We start from the raw sequence: 23,340 nt of genomic DNA, 5'->3' as shown, positions 1-23,340 counted from the left end.
TTTATTATAAATCAACATGTTTTTTTTACTTTTGCTCTCAGGTTTTTTTAAAATGTATTTTACAAGTTCGATGGGAATTATGGATTTTTATTTGCCTTTTTTTGGGGCTGAAAAAAGAAAGAAAGACATCTAATGGCAAGTATGAATTTTTTAAATTTACAGGTATTTAGCTTTTTATTCCCCCTCACTATTTTTAGAGTGAGGAGGGTAGGAAGGAGTTTTATTTGAGGGGGTGATGGGGCTTACTTTTACATTTAGCCCCCACCCGCTGCCTATGGGTGGGGGCTTGGGGAGACAATAGATTCCCCCCTATTTTCAGTTTGGGCCCCCGCCCACTGCTCATGGGCGGGGGCTGAAGGCAGTAGGCCCCCCCTTTTGTCATTTTAGGCCCCCACCCACTGCTCATGGGTGGGAGCAATAGGTTCCCCCCCTATTGTTACTAGGGCCTGGGCGTAGGGAAGCAGTCTATCACTAATCCATTTAACAACACTTTTAGAACGATATGGGGAACTATCCGGCTACAAAGTCAATTTGACCAACTCTACTGCTATTCAGTTTCATCTTTCTGCCCCGGACACGGCTCTTATTCGACATCGGTACCATATAAAAAAATCACAGCAGAGGACTTTACCAAACTAGGAATATGATTGACTGCCGACACTACCTTACTGGTCCAACATAACTACATGCCCCTATTTAACACCATTACTAGAGAGTTAGAACACTGGACGGATAAACCTATTTCTCGGCTGGGCTTGGCTCTACATATGATAACAATGAAGGTCCTCCCCTAGATTGCGATTTTTATTCCAAGCCCTATCCATAAGGGTAGCCAGGAAAGACCCAGAAGGCAATTGACAAGTTTATTTGGCAAAAAAAGTGACGACGACTAGCCCGTAAACTGTTGTACCAACCAAAATCCATGGGAGGGCTGGGATTAACCAGTTTACACTTTTATAATCCATCAGATCAACTAACCCAAATTTTACATTGGCACTCCCCTCCAGACAAACAGCAATGGGTTGACACAGAATCTTTAATGACTGGTACAGATCTCCCCCAGTTTCTCGTGTGGATCCCTAAAACTCAAAGACCACTCCTGTCCAGCTAAACTGAACTCTCTCCAAATATGGGATCGAACTAGGCAGAGATATGATCTAGTTAGCCTTCCATCCCCAATGATACCTGTACTCCGTAATAGAAGTTTCCGCACCTGGAATGAGGGCACGTGACTACAAAGGAATACAGGCCACAGGTCCTCAAAGATATCTCCACCTCTATTTTAACAAGATCATTGTTACTTACGACCATCTACGCTCCCTTACTCCACTCCAGTTTAGAGATTACTTTAGATATCATCCGATACATGATTTTGTACGGAATGCAGAGGTTCGTGAAGCAGGTGACAAATCGATTACTTTCTTCGAGAAAACTTTCCAAACTAAATTAATCACATTACTATATTAGTGCCGACTCTGGTGACTCAGATACGCTTCTATACACGGAGCGATGGGAGGCCGACTTAGAGAAGGTGCTGAAGGGTACAGATTGGCAGGACATTTGGGATGCTGGTGCTAAAGTCTCCATTTAGGTGGTATACTACCCCTGTTAATACCATATGAGACTACGTCCCACTGATACTTGTTGGCACCTCTGTGGGGAGAAGGGAGAATATATCCAAATGTGGTGGTCTAGCCCCAAGACCACAGATAACTCAAATCTCCCCAGAGTCATTGCCAAAATTAAAGACAATTACTTGATGGATAAATTAGCCTCACAAATCCGAAACAAGTTTTTCAAAAAGTATGGGACCTCTGGGAACAATACGATGAATAACCCAGTGTTATCCCTGATATACAAAATTTGGAAATAAAAGAACGAGCCCAGTGCAGCCTCCAGGGGTCGTGGAACTTTACTTTTTGTCATTACGGTTTTCCTTTTTTTATTTTACATTCTTTATTTTTGGTTCAGGTCATAGGTACAATGAAGCCAAAATGAAGTGTAAGAAGGATAAGTGCATATCTCAACATTTGAGAAGCACAGTAGACAGAAGCCTATACCTACATGACTTTCTTGATATGCTCAATGTGTTTAGTCCTTGGACGCCAACCCGGCTCATTTAAACTCCGGACAATGAAGAGTGAACATCGCTCTCCTGAGGACGAAATGTGTTCAAGCAAGTCAAACCCCTGAAAGGACATTGGTACAGCGGCCTCTTGGATTCTCCTACTGCTTCTTATCTGCAGAGGAACTTTGTTTGGTATACAAAGGTACAGATTGTAAGCTGACATTCTTGGGGACTTGGCTTAATTGTAGGCAGAAAAGCAATTTTGCACAAATTATGTTTTTAATTGTGCCAATAATTTTGTGAGTTCCATTGTATCGGTTTTTATTAAAAATTGTAATTAAAGTTTGCACTATTATTCCCTTTGTGTTTTTATATTTCATGTGAGGTTGCATTATCCTCTTCAAAGTGGTAACTATTATGTGCCTCACGTTTGTGATTGTGGCACCCTGCACTGTATTTTAATTTAGGGTTGATGTAGGGCTGGCACTAACTAGACATATGAGGTATTTAAAAATCAGGACTGATAGGTAAATCTAGTTTGAGGTTGTTTTTTTTAGGTTTTATACTTGAAGCATTTGGGGAGGGGGCAAAATGCATCTGTGCCTTTGTAGCCAAAAATCCTTGCACTTGCCTGTTTTATTATCTAGAATTGCTCCCAAGTCATTTTCATTTAATGTTTTCCCAAAGTCAACCCCATCTAATGTATGTGGCTTGTGTGTTCCTTATTCCAAAATGCATGACTTTGAATTCATCTGTATTGCATCTTATCTGCCACTCACCTGCTCATTTCACCAAATTTATCCAAACCACTCTGTAGAGAAGTTATATCATGTTCAGACTGTATTATCTTACCTAGTTTTGTGTCATGTGGAAACACAAATGACTTTCAAAGATCATTTACAAACAAATTAAAGAGAATTGGGCCCCTGACAGAACCCAGAGGCCCACTTACCACTTTTGCCCAATTAAACTCCTTAAGGACCAAACTTCTGGAATAAAAGGGGATCATGTCATCTCACACATGTCATGTGTCCTTAAGTGGTTAAAATGTTCCATTTACAACTACTCTCTTAGTGTAAGGATTACAAGTTGATCCACCACGCAGAACTGTGTCACACCTAGGACTAAGTATGACCGGACCTTAGAATGAAAGATGTGAAATTCTGAATCTAAAGAGGCTGCCTTATCCAATTCTTTTTTATATAAAAGGATTTTATAAAATTGATCTGTATATGAACAGATTGTTGATCTAAGGAGAAATCAGATTGCCATTATGGCATCAAGATGATTTTTTTTTTTTTAAACTTTGTGGCATAATTGGAAATGGTTAAAAAATGGTTAAAAAACTGTTTTTCTTTTTGCATTCTTTTAGATCAGCAGCATACAATAATGGCTTTCAGGGCTGAACTTGATGGACCACAAATCAAGATAAATAAATACAGGGGCAAAATGCAGTATTATTGTAACTTGATGCATAACGTAATTTGTTCTAGCCATAAACCACAACAGCCAAATTAATGCTTCAAGTAAAAAAATAAATAAAATAGAACAAAAACAAAAGCCAGAAGGAAATAAAATATATATGGCAATTGTGATACTAATATGGGTATAAGAAGTTATGTCTGTCCAACAAGTCTCAAAAGCTTTGCTCTATGGAAATGTTCAGAAAGGTTTTTGTAGGGTAGAGTAATATCTATGTATATCCGGATATCCCAAGGACTACTGCACTCCATTTTACCAAACTTTTTTTTTGCCACACTGCACCACCAGCCAATAAATCTAATCCAAAAAAGAGATCACTTGCTGCTCATTCTGATGTAGCAATAATTTTTTTTTTTTAAATTCACAAAAAGATGACAAAAAAAAAATAAACTATATTTCTGCATTAGAAAGACAAGTGAGTACGCTCTTCCTTGGATAATATTGTGCATCTCTCTCAAATCAACTTTTGAAAATTAGATCATAACTGTGGTGTGCTACTATAAATACCGTATTTATCGGCGTATAACACGCACAGGCGTATAACACGCACCTCATTTTTAGAAAGAAATTCCAGGAAATTTCCCCCCTCATGCCATAGTATTCCCCCCCTCATGCCATAGTATTCCCCCCTCATCCCATAGTGTCCCCCCCCCTTTCCATAGTATTCTCCCCCCCCTCCCATAGTATTCCCCCCTCCTCCCATAGTATTCCCCCCCTCCTCCCATAGTATTCCCCCCCTCCTCCCATAGTATTCCCCCCCTCCTCCCATAGTATTCCCCCCCTCCTCCCATAGTATTCCCCCCCTCCTCCCATAGTATTCTCCCCCCCTCCCATAGTATTCTCCCCCCTCCCCTCCCATAGTATTCTCCCCCCTCCCCTCCCATAGTATTCTCCCCCCCTCCCCTCCCATAGTATTCTCCCCCCCTCCCCTCCCATAGTATTTCCCCCTCCTCCCCTCCCATAGTATTTCCCCCTCCTCCCCTCCCATAGTGTACTTCCCCCCCTCCCCTCCCATAGTGTACTTTCCCCCCCCTCCCCTCCCATAGTGTACTTTCCTCCCCCTCCCATAGTGTACTTCCCCCATTACCCTCCCATAGTGTACTTTCCTCCCCCTCCCCTCCCATAGTGTACTTTCCTCCCCCTCCCCTCCCATAGTGTACTTTCCTCCCCCTCCCCTCCCCTCCCATAGTGTACTTTCCTCCCCTCCCATAATTACTTACCTGCCCTGAAGCGTGGGCCGGCTTCACAGCGCGCACCGCGGTACAGGAACTTTAATTTAAGGTTCCGGTTTCCGGCGGGACTGAAAGGAAGTGTGCACAATAGTGTGCACACTTCCTTTCAGTCCCGCCGGAAACCGGAACCTTAAATTAAAGTTCCTGTACCGCGGTGCGCGCTGTGAAGCCGGCCCACGCTTCAGGACAGGTAAGTAATTATGGGATATCGGCGTATAACACGCACCCACGATTTTTCCCCTATTTTCAGGGGAAAAAAGTGCGTGTTATACGCCGATAAATACGGTAATTTTAAATCCATTTAGGTACCTGCTTGACCCTTGAGAAAACAAGTTTCTGCAGTGTGCAGGGCTGGGAGCTCAGGATATAGTGGTCTGGCGTTTCTCCACATTTTTTCCCCTGTTCTGGCAGTTGGTATTTTGTCTCTGCCTTATTGGGAAGCTGTAAAACGGCGTGTTGCACACGTGAATAACCATTTCCAGGTTTGAGTCGTTAACATGGTAGTAGTTATGGTAGGGTGTGGAACTGCACTCTATCCCTTTAAGCATTATGTAGCTGGGTGCAACTCAGACAGTCTCAGTACCAGAGACCAAAATGCTGAATAACAAAATAGAAGGAAAGTCGAGGCACTCCAAGGTACAAATCAGGCAATTTTATTGAACCCACTCCATCGCAACGTTTCGACCTACACGGTCTTTGTCAAGCTTGACAAAGACCGTGTAGGTCGAAACGTTGAGATGGAGTGGGTTCAATAAAGACCGTGTAGGTCGAAACGTTGCGATGGAGTGGGTTCAATAAAATTGCCTGATTTGTACCTTGGAGTGCCTCGACTTTCCTTCTATTTTGTTAACATGGTAGTAGACTCTTCCCAGATATTTTAACAGTTTTTTGCAGGGTTTATGATGCCATTGGTTGCTTTCCTAGCCCCATCTTTTTTGCTACAGGCAGCAAGCATACTATGAGCGGCTACGTTAATTTCTGCTCCTGGAGCCTGTGCTGGTTTCCTTCCAGCCACCCACCAGCAGCATGATGCACTAGAGATCGGCACACTAAGGGCAGGCTAGTAGGACTTTGAAAAAGCCCCATTGGCAATAAAATTGCAAAGTTTTGACACTCTAGTGTCGTTTACCTGCCTTATTGGCCAAGTTTATTTTTCATTACTGTCTCGTTTTTAAGAATGCAAAAGCATACGGAAGAATACTTCAAGAATTTGAAACCGCTTTAACTTTCAATGAGACAATTCATATATAGATTCGAGGATGACTAACATTGTACTGATGTATTTTTATTCCTATTGTCAGAAATAAATGTCATAATAAAACTAAAAAAAGTTATTAAAAAGTTATGCTTAGTAGTAGTATTTAGGGTTAAATTAAAAAGGTTAATTGTATTAAAAAAACAAAAAAAAAAACAACTTACACACTTGTGAAAAATATAGCCAACTTCTAATTAACTATTGATCATTTCTAAGTAGGCTAGCTAGTTGAAATCCTGCAGATTTGATTGCGCAGGTACGTGCAGAGCTGATTCATCAAGTCCCGGTTCTGGCCTTCAACCCAGTGCATCTCAACCAGTACATCATTGGACTCTTCTTTAATGTTCAATAAACACTTAAAAAGAAAAGGAATACCAATGCTTTGGGTTTTTGGCATGCTTTCGCCAGCAGACTGAATAATTTCTTCGGTTGAGTCATGCTCATTCTCTACAAGGTGTTCACTAAGTGATGCTTCACCTGGTTTCGTGGTCATTTGTTCCTTTTCCTCCGATTTCAGATTAGGATCATTAGTAAGGAATGGAGCCACATGGGTAAAGCTATCAGAATTTGAAGGTAATGGTACAATGGAACTGGTGTTTGAAGATGTAGAGTCAATTTTACATGTAATTGGTGCTGCCTCTGTTATTTGATAGTCTTCTTTTAAAGCCTCTTTTTTGACTGGGCTTGCCTCCATCTTCATTAAGTCATCAGGAGCTCTGGGTAATTCTCTCAATTGCCTCGTGCTCTCTCTTTTTTTTCTGCGTATGTGAACCCAGGAGTTTTCTATTGTTGTAAGGAACAAGCTCTCTTCTTTATCTCCACATGTTACATATTTATGCTGAACCTGTTAAACAAAATGTTCACAAATGTAAATTATGCAAAATAAGTCAGTTTACCTATGAAGGCATATAGATCTGACATTACCGTGATAATCTGCACCTATAGTAAATAAGAAACACAGAAAAAGAAAAACAACGGATCAGCGCCATTCGACCAAACCAAATTATAAGGAAAGGGCAGCTCACCTAAGGGGCTCCCTCACGAACCCCAAAAAGGATAGGACAATACAGCAAAATGAGAGGAAGGTTGCCCCAATAAAATGAAAACAAAGGATATTCCCAATGGGAAATAGATACAGAAAAATAAAAATCAATAGAATAGAATAAAAAAATAAAATCTAGAGCTGGTTCTAGCTCTAGAAAACGTGAGTAGGACTCCGTAAGATCTATGAATTATTAGTGTCATATAGTGTTGTGATATACTACACGATTGTATTTTCCTCTTTTTTGTATATTGATATGGATCCCAAACATTTTTTGATCTGGCACCTCCGTAGAGAAGATACTTTCCTAAAATATTTGGCTGTTCTCCTTGCAGTTTTGCACATTTTATTAGTTATTTTTAGCCTTTTTTATTTTACTATTGGTTTTTATTATTCTGTATTTATCTCCCATTGGCAATATCTTTTATTACAATTTTATTGGTGCAAACGTCCTCACCTTTTGCTGTATAGTAAATAAAGAACTGTAGACTTACAAGAGAATCTGTAAATGAAAATTGTCCCTGCACTTGTTCATACAATGTTGAATGGTGTGTGCCCCAGGTTTCAGAATTTAGTGCATATTCCTGTTATAACGACTAATAAAGCAAATGAAAAACAAGTTTCATATCATGAGCACACACAGGGGTGGGACAATCCTATTGGTTGATGTTGACGTTGGGAAGGCAGTCTTTTTCTGCTTTGAGCTCTGCCATAGGCAAATGGCAGGACTGCTACTGGGAGTTATAGTGCAGGTGCAGACCTCAGAAATCACTCACGGTCCAGAGCACACTAATGGAGTCACAGCACAACTACTGTTATTCTCAATCTGTGCTCCGACACACTGAGTGCCAGGACTGTGAGGGAGTAATTCCTGTAGTCTACTTCTGTTGCTTCTCTACTGAACCACAAGGGTTGATAACTTCTCCTCCCTGCAAAAATTAAGCAAGATGGGGAGAGGGCAGTGGCAAAGCAAATACAACACACATTACAAAAAGCTGGCTTACTACACATATTGCAAACAGCCAGCACACATTATGGAATAGCATACCACAAACTATAATTCAGCGCTTAAGTAAGACAACAGTCCAATGGCAGCTAAAACACCAGTTTCCGGTAAGATGCATCGTAAAACAAGAGGTAGGTGTAGTGCCTAAATATTCCTTATCAGGGAGAAGAAAACAGAAGAAACTGATAGTGTAGTATGTAAGACTATAATAGGATAAAGTATAAACAAGATGTGCACTCTCACTTTTGAAAAAGCCTATGCTATAGGTGAAAAGTGTTAAGAGTTCCCAATATAGTTTTACTTATTTTTACTCGCTTTTATTGTTTTTTTTATCATTAAAGTATTTTTTATTGGACCTATTTCTGCTGCTGCTGGATCTTTGGGCTACATCCTTGGTGGGGATAATACCACCCAAGAGCACTGGATTGAGCAAACCATACTTTGCTCTTAAGCATGTGAGTAGGTTTTCTATCTTTTTATTGTATGTCACACTCCATATCTACGGGATACACTATTGTGATTTTATTTGTTCTTTTCCACAAATATATCCACGACGAAAGATTAACTACACCTATATCCTTGAGTGGGGATCATACCACTTCATACACTAAATTGGAGCCATATTTCCATCTCCATTACATGTGAGTGCACATTTTATATTTATACCTACCTCCGCTTTATAGCCCAAACATACTACACTATACTATGCTTTTTATTTATTTTATCGGTTTATGAGAATACCTTCTAGAATCAATAGCAAACGAAGAATCAGAACTGCACCTTATCCTTAGGCGGGGATCATTCTGCCCAGGGGTAAAAATAAGTGTGAGTGCACATCTTTTTTTATACTTTATCCCATTATAGTCTTGCATAGTGTAGTATCGTTACATACTCCCTGATAAGGACTATTTAGGCGCTACACCTACCACCTGTTTTACACAACACCATGAGGACAACAGAGAGACTTCAGGGAAAATAAGTCAACACACTCCAGGTTATTCAGTAAGCTCTGAATAAAAACACAATGAAACACATAAGATTGTTTGTGAAGTCATGTATAGAAGGTATAACTTCTATCTCTGGCAGCATCATGGGATGTCTTCAGCAGCCTGAATACTAGAGTTCCAGGCTGGCTAATGTAAATTCTGTGCATTTTTTTTGTGTAATACTCTCAGCCCATAAAGGTTGACTGGCATTGGCTTCCATCTTCTGCAGCTCTGCAGAAGCCAGAAGTACATCAACAACTCAGCAGCAGGAAGCCTCGATGGAACCCAGGTAAGATGGCAAACTATTACTAAACAGTATGGCCAATTACTGGGTAAACAGGCCAGGGTACTTTAAAGATTATAACCACTACAGTGGGCTGTGGCAATTATGATGCTTGGAGTAACACTTTAAGAAACACACAGCTGTGAATATTTTTTGTGGATTAGCCAGAATTAAATTTTTTGTACTGTGTAAACATTACTGGTCATGGCAATTAGAATAGGATCCCTTGTACATAACATCAATGGGTAAAACCAAAACTAATTAATATCTAATGGATGTGTTGTCCTATTTTCATGGCATTTATAACCATTTGTAGAATCCTCTAAAACGGACATTATAGCTGTCAAAGATGTCCTACCTTCAGTTCAGTCAAGATCTTCTTCAACCATTCAGAAACCACTCCAACGTTTCCTATGACCTCTGTGCATTTGGAAGATTTAGCCTGCAGCATTTGTACAGTTGAATTTAGTACTGTGAACACCATGGGTTTACGTGGCTTCTCAAGCTTCCGTTTTTTAGGAGGGTTCTGAAATCAAATGGAAAGAATAAAAAAAAGTAATGTGAAAAATGTGATTAGCACTTAAAAGCAGAAGACAGATAAACGTTAAGACTTCCAAAAGGCACGCATTTAAATAAACTCTCGAAGAGCCCAAATCACTTTGTTTCAATGAAGAGCTTCTGGTGCATAAATGTTGTCTTTTCTTGTTGTTTCAGAGAAAAGGCTTTGGATTCGACAGAAGTCCTCATTACAAATGAGTTTGCCAGAAGAGCGATGGAGCAGCTGCTATATAGAGACGGATATATCATTGGAATAAAGAAGAGTTTTATTGCCGATTTTAATAGGGCACTAATCTAGATGCTACCACTCAAGTTTTTTTTTTAGAGTGTTCCTTTAATACAGGATGGACAAATCTCAACTTCACACTTATTTTTCCCCTCAAGAGACACAGAAAATGTGGTTATCTTGATTCACATGCACAAACTGCAGTCAAAGAATTTTCACTTGCAGCCTGTATTCCGCAAAATAGTTTATGTAGGCGGTTGCTGGGAATCTCACATGATTGAACATTTTTATTTTTACTCACAAACCACTAGATGGAGACAGAAACTACTACAAGAAGCAATCAAGGAAAAAGTAATGCGCTGATTTTATTATCACAGAAAAGTAGTGACTTATTAATTTTAAGCACAAATATATTCTGTAGTGTTATAAAGAGCTGAACTAACAAACAAGCAGTTGCAACAAGGCAAGGCAGACATACAGGAGCAGGAATTAAAAAAAGATCCTACTCAGATGTCCTTACCTGCTAATCTTTACATGCTAAACAAAACTTTGATTTAATATTCACGTATAAGCTTTCTAAATGATTTAATATTCTTGGTTAACTTTTAAAATATTTTCAACATTTTATTAAAAAAAAGATATCATGTATAAATATATATATCAGTATAAAAAAAATTTAAACCAACTATTAGGTTATTTGGAAAGCTTATCCAATAATATTAAATTAAGGCCTAAGAAAAAGAGTTAAAATCATATTATTAGTATATTATTTATATTGCGCCAGCAAATTCCGTAGCACTGTACAATGGGTAACAGTAACGTAATTGTAGCCAGACAAATGGACGCAAAGGAACAGAGGGGTTGAGGGCCCTGCACAATGAGCTTAAATGCTGGTGGGAATGGGGTATAGTGACACAAAGGGTATAAGTAGGGGTAATAAAATAGGTTGCTAGAAACGTATTCACTGAGAACTTAGGTAATTTTTTTTTCAGTTGCAGGAGGAGTGAATGAAAACCCGCCAACAGTTTAAATTATATGCTTTCCTGAAGAAGTGTGTTTTCAAGCCGCACTGTTACCGTTTTGGGACTTTACAAACTTGTACTATAGCTCCTTATATTGCCCTTCCACCCGCAGTGCAAAACCCTTTTGTCACTTAACTGAATCCAGTGCCAATATATAAAAAAAAAAAAACTTTTCCTGAATATGGATGGTGTATTTAGTTCTCTGTACCATGGAGACCTACAAGGCATGGAAATCCAATTCTTCGTTAAAGGGACACTATAGGCACCCAGACCCTTCAGCTCATTGAAGTGCAATATTTACTATCCAGGGTTAACTCCAGCTCTGGACACAACCACTAGAGGGACTCCTGGGTTGTTAAGCAACTTTTGGTCGCCTGACGCTGGATGTCCTCACACATCGTCACCTAAAACCTTGCTCGCCTCCATGCGCATTTGGTCCCTGACGTCAGAATACCCAAGGCGAAGCCTGAACCAGCGCTGAGGGACATCGGCGCTGGATTCAGTTAAGTGACAAAAGGGGAAATGCACTGCAAGTGGAAGTGGTGTGGAAGGGCAATATAGGGAGCTATAGTGCTAGGAACACAACTTTGTAAAGTCCCCAAACGGTAACAGTGCGGCTTTAAGATTGTATATATTAAGCTCCTTTTAGATTGTCTAATACAGATACTCCTCAATTACCGATCGGGTTCCGTTCTTACAACTCTGTCGTAAAACTAATTGGTTGGTAGTGAGGATGTGCTACAGAGCATGCGCACCAGTGCAGGTCTATGTTCGGGAAAATTTCCCCGAACACAGACAACCACAGCAGAGCAGGGAATCCTTCAAATCTATGTCCGGGGAACGTTCCCCGAACATACATTAGATGGATTCCCTGCTCTGCTATGTTTTTCAATGTTCGGGGAAATTTCCCAGAACATAGATTAGAGTGAGTCCCTGCTCTGGTGCAGGAAAATTTTACCCGAATGTAGACATACGCACCAGAGCAGGGAATCCCTCTGATCTATGTCCGGGGAAAGTTCCCCGAACGTAAACCAACTCTCTAACGTGGGAATCCCTTGAATCCCCACGCTAGAGAGCTGGTTGTAAGTGCAAGCCACCGTAAAAACAGGTAGGTCGTAAAGCAAGGACCAGCTGTACTGTTTTACTGTGTGCTGCATATATACGGTTTCTTATGCTTATTAGTTACATATAAAGCTACTAATAGTTTTTTTTTAATATTGTTGACATTATGTAATGTTAAAGGGAAGCTAACTAAGATAAACAAAGTCGCTATTCCTAATTTTATATTGCGAGCTGCACATTCGTACTTTAACTTACAGTTAAGGCACACACACACACACACACACACACACATATATATATATATATATACACACATACATACATACATACATACACACACACAAAACACTATAACACCTGTATTAAAAATATAATCTACACATAGCATGCATCTTATACAGATTTTGCACACATCACATACAAGATCGCACACATGCTGGTTTGTTTGCCCTTTACATATATTATTTTTATATCTACATTGTAGACTGCCATTGACAAGTTACGGGGAGCGGACCTTCAGAGGTTAATGCAGTTTAAACACATTTTTCTTGCCAAAGGTTTATGTACTATTGGCATATCTCACCAGTGAATTTGCTTACATTTTAATCAACATTCTATATGGATTCTAGACTTGATCAACAATTCGTTCTGCTGGAATGGATTTAGCCAACTCTGCACATTTCTGCTGCAAAATAGGCTTGCTCCTTGGAATAGAGTTTGAATTTTGATGAACTAGAGGAAACTAGTGTCAGTATTTTAGCGAATACAAAGATGGAAATGAAGGACAAAAAGGCAGTCTAAACACATATGTTTTATATGTCACTCAATGCTAAAGTGCATACATGTGGTTTTTGTAATTAGCTTAAATCGCATATATCATTTTCACGGTTAGAGAAGAATTAAACAAACTTGAATCATTTATATAGACTCAGCATTCATAAGGGTGTCTGCTGGGGCACATATTAAATGAGCTTTATATTTGTAATGCAGCAGTATATCACACATTTCATTTAATAAGGCAGTCAAACATTTGGGGTGAAACCCCCCCGAAGATTTTGAGAAACATAACATCTGGTTGAAAATGTGTGCTTTGAACAGGATTTGCTTGCTATGCATAAGTGCAGACACTGCAGGTGTTCAAATTAAATGTTAGCCGAGGGTAGATATTAGAGTAACATGATGAAAGCATATTTGATTATTTGTACTTGGGTTTTAAATAGCCTTAATCAGCTTTCTACTGGTAGACTTCAACTTGTGCAACACTGGTTGACATAAGGAAAAGATTCACTGTACAAAGATATGAAATATTTCATAATAAAATAAAATAAAATAAAAACACACCAGATTACATACATAATGTGAACACATTAACTACCCAATATTGAAAATCTTTGGCACGAGTTTTGAGAATTGAACATTATAAAACTGGAAAGTGCAAGAGACAGGCTACAAAATGGATCCTGCAGCCTTTTCAATAACAGGACCAAGCAAAAGACAAGAGGTCTGCATTTAAATGGTCAAACTACTTCATCTCCATTTAGTGGTTGGAGTGGTATGTTATCCAATATTCTGTAGGCCATTTTAAACCTGCAATGTAAAACATTGCACTAAGAGCCACTAGGGAAGCTTTCATTGAAATAACGGAATGAAACTTGCCGCGGCGCTGTGTTTTGCCACACAAGCTCACTAGCCTACCAATGCTTTCCTATTGGAAAGAATTGGATTCGCTGAGGTCATCAATCTTGATGATCTCAGTCATGAAGTCAGGACAGCAGCGGGGAGACTGGCGCCTTGAAAGAGAAAAAAATAAATAAAACAGGGGGGAGTTACAATATAGGGCTTTCCTGTTTTAGTTTGCCAAATGTCTTTGCTGAGCCTATGTTGCCTTTGAGACCACATGGCAGCCCAGGAATGAGAATTACCTCCGTCATGATACCATTTACAAAAGTAGACAACCCAGGGTATTCAGAATGGAGTATGTCCAATCTTTTTTAGTAGCCACTTAGTCACAAATCCTAGTCAAAGATAGTGTTCATATTTTTCACACAAAAACTGTTTTTTTCCTGATGAGATCATCATCAAAATTACAAGTTTTAGTGTTTAGAACACTACAATCTCTGTTCAGCGAAGTCTCACAAGTACAACAGAAGCCCAATGTGTACAGGTTTCATGGTGTTTTCAGAAGTCACAGGGTTAAATATAGGGATTGCAAATGAAATTCTCTGGACTTTTTAGGTTGTCAGGCAGGTCCCTTAAATAGATATGTGATTTTATTAATTATAATGTAAAAATGATAAAATAAATAAATAAATAAAATAGCACACACACTATATATTTTATAATTCTAAGTGTATTTTGATATATATATATATATATATATATATTTGTGGTTGTATACAATAAGCAGAATTATAGTAATGGTGGTGTAAGTCGGTTGTGGTGTGCCGAAACCGACTTTCGGGTAGGCCTGTAAAAGAGGGCCCACCAAGATGAATGGTTTAATAAAGTGAGTGGCGGGTAGGCTGAACACAGGCAGTCTCAGCCCAGAAGAAGGGTAGGTCAGTGTATTTATAGGCCGGGTAACTCCTCCCACAACTCAAGGCTTTGCCTAACGGCTCAACCTTCTAATAAATAAGGCAAATACAGTTTAAAATATGCTAGAGAGGTCACGCAGCCCTGAAAAGGTCAATATTTTCAGTCAAATTGTTCTTTTGGAACAGAATCCTACAAAATGACCAACCTTTTTTCCTTCAAACAATCTCCCCCCTTTCAAGAACAAAACGGTGATAAATCTAAAACTTGCTCTGACCATAGCTGTGTGCAACATATTTCAGACCGTGTACTTATAGAATTATTTAAAACTCTATGAAACACGTAAGCAAATTCATATTAATTCTGCCAAACAATTTTTATTGTTTGTTTTTTTTTATTCACAAGATTAAAATAAATGTAATAATATATTAATATATTGAGATCTTTTAAGTTTAGCTCTTTTTTTAGCCTGTGTACATATATAAATATATAGAGACATACATACACACACCAGCTTCTTAAAAATGGCTTTTTGTTTTTTTTTATCAGAGCAGCCAGTGCACATAATTGTTGACTGTGGTATAATTAGCGCCCGTTTTCAACACCCAAATTCTTCTAACAATCTAATGTAATATCGCTTTGCTTCTTTACTAAACCAGCAGGGGGAACAATCATGAGCTGCCCTATTGTGTCAGTATTGGCGACTTTTAATGAGGAGCTGTGTGATTTGGCCCTAACATAATCAAAGCAAAATAATGTCTAATTATATATAAAAAAAATATAAAAAATATATATACAAACATACACACACACACACACACTTTAATGTACACGCGGTAAGCATAGCTAAATACACATTTTAGTAAAAATATGTATATATTTTTGTAGCTGAATATGTGCACTTGCTTACTTTTTGAATCTTCTATTGCTTATAAAAATGTTTTTAATGTTTAGTGCAGATTAATACTGCAAGTCACTGAAAAGCACAGAATGTGAGAGCTGCAGCTTTAAGTGTCGAAACATTTCAAAAAAACAATCAATTCTATCAAGCCACGCTCGGCTTGAAATCACAGTTAGTCATCCTTTAAGACCTTTCACTAGCTCCTTCCAATCATACCTATTTAATGCCAAGCCTGTGCATTGTAATTGCCAGACTAGACATCTGCAGTTAACCCCCAACTAGTATGAACAAAAAGAAAACATGAAATCGATAAAATTATAAAAATTTTTTATGAAAGATCCCTCTAATTTAAGCTGGAAAAGCCATTCCATTTGTATATAGGAGGAGAAAAAAGGAGGAGTAAAAAAACAAAAAACAAAAAGGGAAAAAAAAAACCTCAGCAACTGACATTTAGCCCAAGATGTGATCTTACTTTCCATTCTCTTGTCCTGAGCAATGATTATGCTGATAGTGTGATAGAATCTGTCAGCTAATGCCTTTTTAATTTGTTAAGCCCAGAAAAACCAGTGTGCGTGTCTAATCCTCCAGACAAATGGTCATTAGTAGACCAGTCTGTCACATGCAGGTTGTACAAAAGGTAAAGCACTACTCCCCCACAGGCTACGTATAAGTAAATCGGACCCAAAGCTCTTACACAGCTAAAATGTCCCCTCTAGATGAAGATATTTCCAGGTTGCATCAGATTGCTTCTTTTAACCCCTTAAGGACACAACTTCTGGAATAAAAAGGAATCATCACGGAATAGTTCCGTCATGTGTCCTTAAGTGGTTAAGAGAGCAACTGGCAAAATACTTAAATGAGCAGAGAATAAGACCTAACCAAAGCTATGACAAGTGAGATTACGGTTACTGTGTATTAGAGAGAATCCAGTCAGCAGGGATTACAACTTGAAGTCCTATGCTACTAGCCAAGCCTTACTCGCCATTGCAAACCATAGCATATTTACCAGGGGTGAATTTATCCTTGTCTGGGCTAAAATTTCCCTTGCCAATGGCAAGTCGTGTGTGGAAATCTTGAGCCATGCAGTCAGGACTTACTTCAAGCAGCAGTCTTCCACGGCGTCTCTTCAAAGATCCAAAATGTTATGAACGCTATTTGAGAACCCAATTGTAGCCACCATCTTCCACACACAGTATATACAATTGGTCAGTCAGATGATGGTCAGCATTTTACAGTGTTCTGTTATGGTTATTAGTGTATTGGTGTTTTGTTATGTCCTGGCTCATACGGCTATCTGTTTTGGTATTTCTGACCCAGGCTAGCTTTTTGGCTTCTGATCATTTCTTGCATCCAGACCCTGGAGTTGTTGTGGACTACAATTTTCCCTTAGAGAATTTCTTGTATTTTACCTCAACTAAGATTTCAATACTAAGCTTGGCCAATCTGGTAATATGTATCCTACATCCATATGATCTTGACTGCTGTGATAGGTCTGATAGTAAACAAACATTACATAAACATACAAAAATGGTGCCCAATATATGGCTACTGTCTTACAAAATCTGCACTGTGGAACTTTATAATATCAACATTAAAATGAGAAACATACATTAGGCTAAATTTCTAAAACTGCACTGCAACTTACCACGTGTGCAGTTTTATCAGTCTCATAGTATATTCCATAAGAAATAAAGTTGTATTAATACACTTTCTAGCGATTTTGTTGCCAGGCAGGAATCTGGGTTTGAGCAACAAGCATTGTGAAATGCACATGAGTTAACGGGTGTCTCGCTGAACTGTAAATGGGCAACAAAAAAAATCTCCAATTCCTGTTACCGTATATACTCTAGTATAAGCCGAGTTTTTCAGCACATTTTTTGTGCTGAAAAACCCCAACTCGGCTTATACTCGAGTCAATAGTCTGTATTATGGCAATTTACATTGCCATAATACAGACAGGGGCTGTGGGGGCTGTCAGAGCTGTAACTTACCTCTTCTGCAGCTCCTGTCAGCTCTCTCCTCCTCTGCGCCGTCCGGTCAGCACCTCTGTCAGCTCCCAGTGTAAATCTCGCGAGAGACGCAGCTCTCGCGAGACTTACAGTGGGAGCTGACAGAAGAGCTGACCGGACGGCGCGGAGGAGGAGAGAGCTGACAGGAGCTGCAGGAGAGGCAAGTTACAGCTCTGACAGCCTCCTCTCCCCCCACTGAACTGCCAATGCCACTGGACCACCAGGGAAGGAGAGCCCCCCTCCCTGCCATATATCAAGCAGGGAGGGGGGACGGAAAAAATAATAATAATAATAAAATAATAATTAAATGAAATTAAAAATAATAATAAGAAATAATAATATAAGAAAAAATAAAATAAAAAAAATAATAAAATTGCCCACCCCCCACCAAGGCTCTGCAACACACACACACACAGCACTCATACACATACACACGCTGCACTCATACGCACACGCTGCACTCATACACACACACACACTGCTTTCATTCACACACACTGCATTCATTATACACACACTGCATTCATTATACACACACTGCATTCATTATACACACACTGTAAATAAATATTCAATTAATATATTTTTTTTTAGGATCTAATTTTATTTAGAAATTTACCAGTAGCTGCTGCATTTCCCACCCTAGTCTTATACTCGAGTCAATAAGTTTTCCCAGTTTTTTGGGGTAAAATTAGGGCCCTCGGCTTATATTCGGGTCGGCTTATACTCGAGTATATATACGGTACTTTTGCAAGCAGAATGTATTGATTACAATATGTTCTTGTTATGTAGGATTTCCACAGTATTCATAGGAATCATTCTTTTTAGCCTGTTAAAACTCACTTAAGGGACACTCCAGGCACTAAAAAAAATGTTTTACAGAATGCTGCACCATAAACCTGTCTCTTCAGTTCCACCCCCGATTCCAGAAAAATAATTTCTTATCAAATAGGCATGCACACAGCTGAGCCACTGACAGTACTGAATGATATGCACTACAAAGCAACCTGCATTAGAATGAGATGACACCCAAGAAGACATACAGAAAGGATATCAACTATTTGTAGTTTCTCTGACTTTCTGCAGCCAGGTTGTGATTTTAACACAGCTCACTCGGCTGAGACTGTGTGCATACCTTTGATAAGGAATGCTTTCTGGGACAAGGCGGTGTTGCTATTGAGCCAGGCTTGTGGTGCAGCATTCTGCAAAACATTTATTGGTGCCAGTAGTGTCTCTTTAAAAAAAATAAAAATAACAGCTAAAAGTGGGTACTCAAATGAGGGCCTTGCGGCACACTTGATGCTTAACTACTCGCTTCGAACATACCCAGAACCTCATTGCTGGTGTCATAACTTAAAACAATTGTTAGCAACATGAACATGATGTCATCACTTATGATGTACCAATCGATTGTTGCCTTGAATGTACAGTCTCCTCTTATTACCTGCAGTCAATACACAAATAAATAATTTTAAAATGACAATACAAATACCATAGAAGGAATGTGGAAAGAGGCCACTTTTTATAACCTGCTAAACTACAAACCATCTGCTCTTCTGTCTCTCCATAGCTTCAGCATTATAGACCATAACCTGAATCCACTTACCTGTGGTCCATAGTCCAGAGACTAATAGTATGTCATTGAATGTGTATCTAATGACTACATAGCTTGTAAAATGTCTCATCCAATAAACACTCTTTCATTATAAAAAAAAAAAAAAAATAACAGCTGCTAAAAACACTGGATATATCATGAGATGGTAAGAAACAATCCAACAATGACCACATGTCAATCACATGGATATATTCTCTTCTATATGGGAAGATTTTGTAAGAACGAGTAACAAAGGAACTTATAAAACCAGAAATTGTGAAGAACTGAAAACAGAAATACTAAATTTTTAAAATTTTCCAATTGTGCTACTGCCCTCTAATGTGAACCCCTTAATAAAATAAATGAATGAATGGAATTAACAATTCCTACATCCCAGATATAATTTATTACTAGTCCTTTTGTTGTTAAAATATTTAGCATTTAAAATCTACTGCTATGTATTTGAACACCTTTTGTCAAAACATTTTTTTTTTTTATAATTCTTTATTTTGTTGTGCAATGTATGACATAACAGAATAACTCGCCGTGCCCCAATAGCATTAGCAAGCATGTTAAATACACTTAATGAAATAGTCGTTTAGAAGTCGGAACATTGTGTTATGAGAATAAACAGTCTAAATATGCTTAGGTATACTGCTATGACTTGAACATGCTTGGTATTTATAGGCAGCGTTTTTGCATCGTGGCATTCAGGAATAACTTGCACATTTTATAATATGAAAAAACAAGAAAAAGCATAGATAGGGTAAAACAAGATGGAGTAAAGTAATGGTATATGCATTATTACGTTACACCAACGCTTGGGGTGCCACAACAGTCTGCATTTTTATGTTAATTATTCACTGGGTGCTACTGCTGGCTTGTAGATTAACAGGGTGAAACTGGAGGTTGATCACTATTTGCATAACATGGGTTAAAGAAAGGGCCCTCGCCCCTGTGTACTTGCTAGTGAACAATGCCAGTGTATGCGGAGAGAATAAGACCACTAGGCTATGCAGAGATTGAGTGTACATTTTGAACCTCTAGGTTGGTTGCCAGTGAGGGGGCACATAAAATGCAAATTAAAATTGCGATTAGAATCAGGTTAGGACAAAGACAGGTATAACAGAGTGGGATGTAAGTGATTAGCCTGGATGTATTCTCGAACAGGGGATTACTAAAGAGCATGTTAAACTAACATTCAGCTACAGTTATAACAGGCAGCATAGTGCTTGACTTGATTGTCAGCCTATCCCCCTCATAGGGAATTTACTGTCCCACATAGCATGGGCTTGCAAATCCAAAGCTGAAGGTGTCAGCAGCTGATCTTGCATGTGTAGGTGCCTTCCTTCCTTCTCCTCCGCTTGTCGTTTCAAGGAGCTGTATAGCTGTGGAGCTCCACGATTCCCTGCTTGTCTGCTCATTGCCTTTAGTCGAGTGGCTTGTTTTGCGGCACGTGGGCGCTTCCTCCGCCGTCTCAGGCGTAGCGGGCCTCTGGTGAGTGCTGTCGGGCTGCTTGGTGTGTGACAGGCTGGTCGTGTAGGAGTCATCACGGTCTCAGGTAGTGGCTGCTTGGCCCTTAGCTTCTCCCAAAATGCTTCGAATAGGGCATCCAGGCGCTGGAGAGTGGACACCACATCTCCTTGGGTGGGGGCCACCGCAGCGTCCGCCATCTTAGGGGAACCTTTGACGGTAATGTCGGCTTCTGGGGTTTTGCCGTGGCTCCTTGGTGGGTCACGAGAGCCTGCCAGGTGGGGACCGGGATAACACCCACCGGTCCAAAGGGGGGGGCAGCAGGGCATCAGTGACACGCTTGGGGCTCTGCAAGCGTCTGTCCGGGAGAGCGTCCGCCTCTCCCCTCCAAAGCGCCCGCTAGGCCCCATTGCATCTTGGCTACCAGATTGCTTGAGAGGACTGCAGGGTGTGTTCCCCGGTCTCCCTGTCATGTCGTAGGGCTTAGAAGGGGTATCAGGCGTACGAATAGTTGCTGAATTAGTTCAGAAGTTTAGTTTGTATTACGTGTTCCAGGGAGCTCCCCAAAAACACGTCTAGTCGCCATGCTGGTCAGGCCCCGCCCCTTGTCAAAACATTTTGTACATGTGATACTGATGAAAAACTACAGATTAATTTACGGAAGTGGCATAGAAAGCATATTTAGGTTACACTGGATGAAAAGTATAGTATAATGCGTTTTTTTCTGTATAGGTTTTTTTTTTTTACTATTTAATGGAGAACACCAACATATACCACAGTGCTGTTTAATTGATGTGATTTGTACATATCGATTATAGAGCAATATGGTATACGTGTTCTGCATAACATAATAAACACCTATAGAGAAAAAAAAAACTTTAAATCAATAAAATCACCGAAAATTGCCACTTGATGAATATGTTTTGTAAAGAACTGTTTCTTTGCTTGCAGCAAATTGGCATTTAGATGTGCAAAAGCTTTTCCCCAAGGTAAAACATTTCCCTGAGGCAGAGGTGAGCTTCAGAAGCTGCTATGGGGAATAACTCACCTCTGCCACAGGGAAAGAAAGAATGAGGGAAAAAAACAAAACCAAATAAAAGCCAAAAACAACACACAACAACAAAAACACTACATATGATTGTCATTCCTTGATCCAGTTCCATCTTACATTATAGCAAGGTATAGCAAAGCAGAAATATTAGACTGGAATTCCACACCTGCTAGTTTGGTGTGTGAGGTATCTGATCAATTATTTAACTTGTACTGAAAGATTTCAAGGTCACAGTTTAGAAAACAAAATAAATATGTTTCTAAGCTGTTAACCACCGCTATTGTAATACTTCCTTTTTCTAGGTCCAAACTCCTACCTGCAAATTCTTGCTACCTTTACCTTTTCCTTTTTACTCCACCATCTGAACAGAAACCCTCACAACAGGACAAATATGCAAAACCAGTGTTGTCTCAAGCACACGTGATGCAACTAATCAAGGTCTTCATTAGTTGCACCAGGTGTGCTTGAGCTGGAACACTTAAAATATTTGAACTGGGTTTGTGGAGTGTCAGGTTTGACTGCATGTTAGAAATACGGCTAAGTCAAAAGTATGGTCCACAAAGTTAAGAAAATAGATCATTGTCCTTCACAAGCAAGGAACAGGATACACAAAGAAAGCAGAAGCACTGAATTTTCCTAGAGACACCATTGGAAGACTAGTTTGCAAGTTCAAAGTTGAAGAGACAGCGGTTACACTACATAGAGAGAGCAGATAAAGGAAGCTATCAATGGCTACAACCATATTTCTGAGAAGACAGGTTGTGGAAAACCCTCAAGTAACTGTACACGACTTGCAGCAAGACTTGTTGGCCTCAGGCAATTTTGAGACTGGAGAAGTCATTGTAAATTACATTTTCAGTTGAATTTGGGGAAACCACTTAAAGCATGTGTTGTGTTGAGCTATTTCAATTGCTTTTGTTTGATTTGTTCATTGCAAACAGCTAAAAGTCTATAATTCTTTTGACAAAACCTGATTTTCAATGGGGGGTTGAATAATTTTGATTATAACTGTATGTTGTACAGAGTAAGCCCTACATCTCTGCACAACCCTTAACTGTTGCCTGGAAAACATTAGCCTATGATCATACATGCATACACAAATGATCAGTTTTGTTTTTGACTGCACATATTTTATTGCATCAGCAATACACATTCTGTTAGTTTAGAAAACAGCAAAAAACATGTAGCTGCAAAATCTGAAACTATGATTTTTATTTCTGACTCACAATAAGCTGGAGGGGCGAGTCCTTCTGACATGCATGGTTTAAAGGAACTATAAAACTATATACTGAATGAATTTTTAACAACTCTTTGTTAAACTAATAAAAATGCAGTGTCCTCCATTTTGGAGATATTTTCCAAAGAAAAATAAGTCCCTTTAAAACATACTTGCACACAAAACAATCATAATCTTAGAGTGACAAGCCTTAAGTATAGGGGGAAAAAAAAAAACTTACTGGAATGACAACATCATCATAAAAGCTCCATGCCAGAGCCCAACGCATTGTTCGCCCTTGATAGAATTCTGTATAGGCAACTTTAGGGACCTAGGGTGTAA

At 39.3% G+C, this 23,340-nt stretch overlaps 1 protein-coding gene across 1 annotated transcript in view; it reads right to left on the bottom strand.

Annotated features, from left to right (window-relative positions):
* Positions 1–6,191: 6,191 nt before the first annotated feature.
* Positions 6,192–23,340, bottom strand: part of METTL16 (methyltransferase 16, RNA N6-adenosine) — a 74,386-nt gene continuing 57,237 nt past the window's right edge. Inside the window, exons 8-10 of the mRNA XM_063443989.1 lie at positions 23,240–23,329; positions 9,713–9,880; positions 6,192–6,881 (exon numbers count right to left, since the gene is read on the bottom strand). Coding sequence (XP_063300059.1) covers positions 6,258–6,881; positions 9,713–9,880; positions 23,240–23,329 — 882 coding nt within the window. The 3' untranslated portion in view covers positions 6,192–6,257. The remainder of the gene's footprint in view (positions 6,882–9,712; positions 9,881–23,239; positions 23,330–23,340) is intronic.

Source organism: Pelobates fuscus, chromosome 1, assembly GCF_036172605.1.
Source record: "Pelobates fuscus isolate aPelFus1 chromosome 1, aPelFus1.pri, whole genome shotgun sequence".
Taxonomy (NCBI): domain Eukaryota; kingdom Metazoa; phylum Chordata; class Amphibia; order Anura; family Pelobatidae; genus Pelobates; species Pelobates fuscus.
Note: the sequence above shows the minus strand (reverse complement) of the source record. Positions and strands in the feature narration are given on the sequence as shown.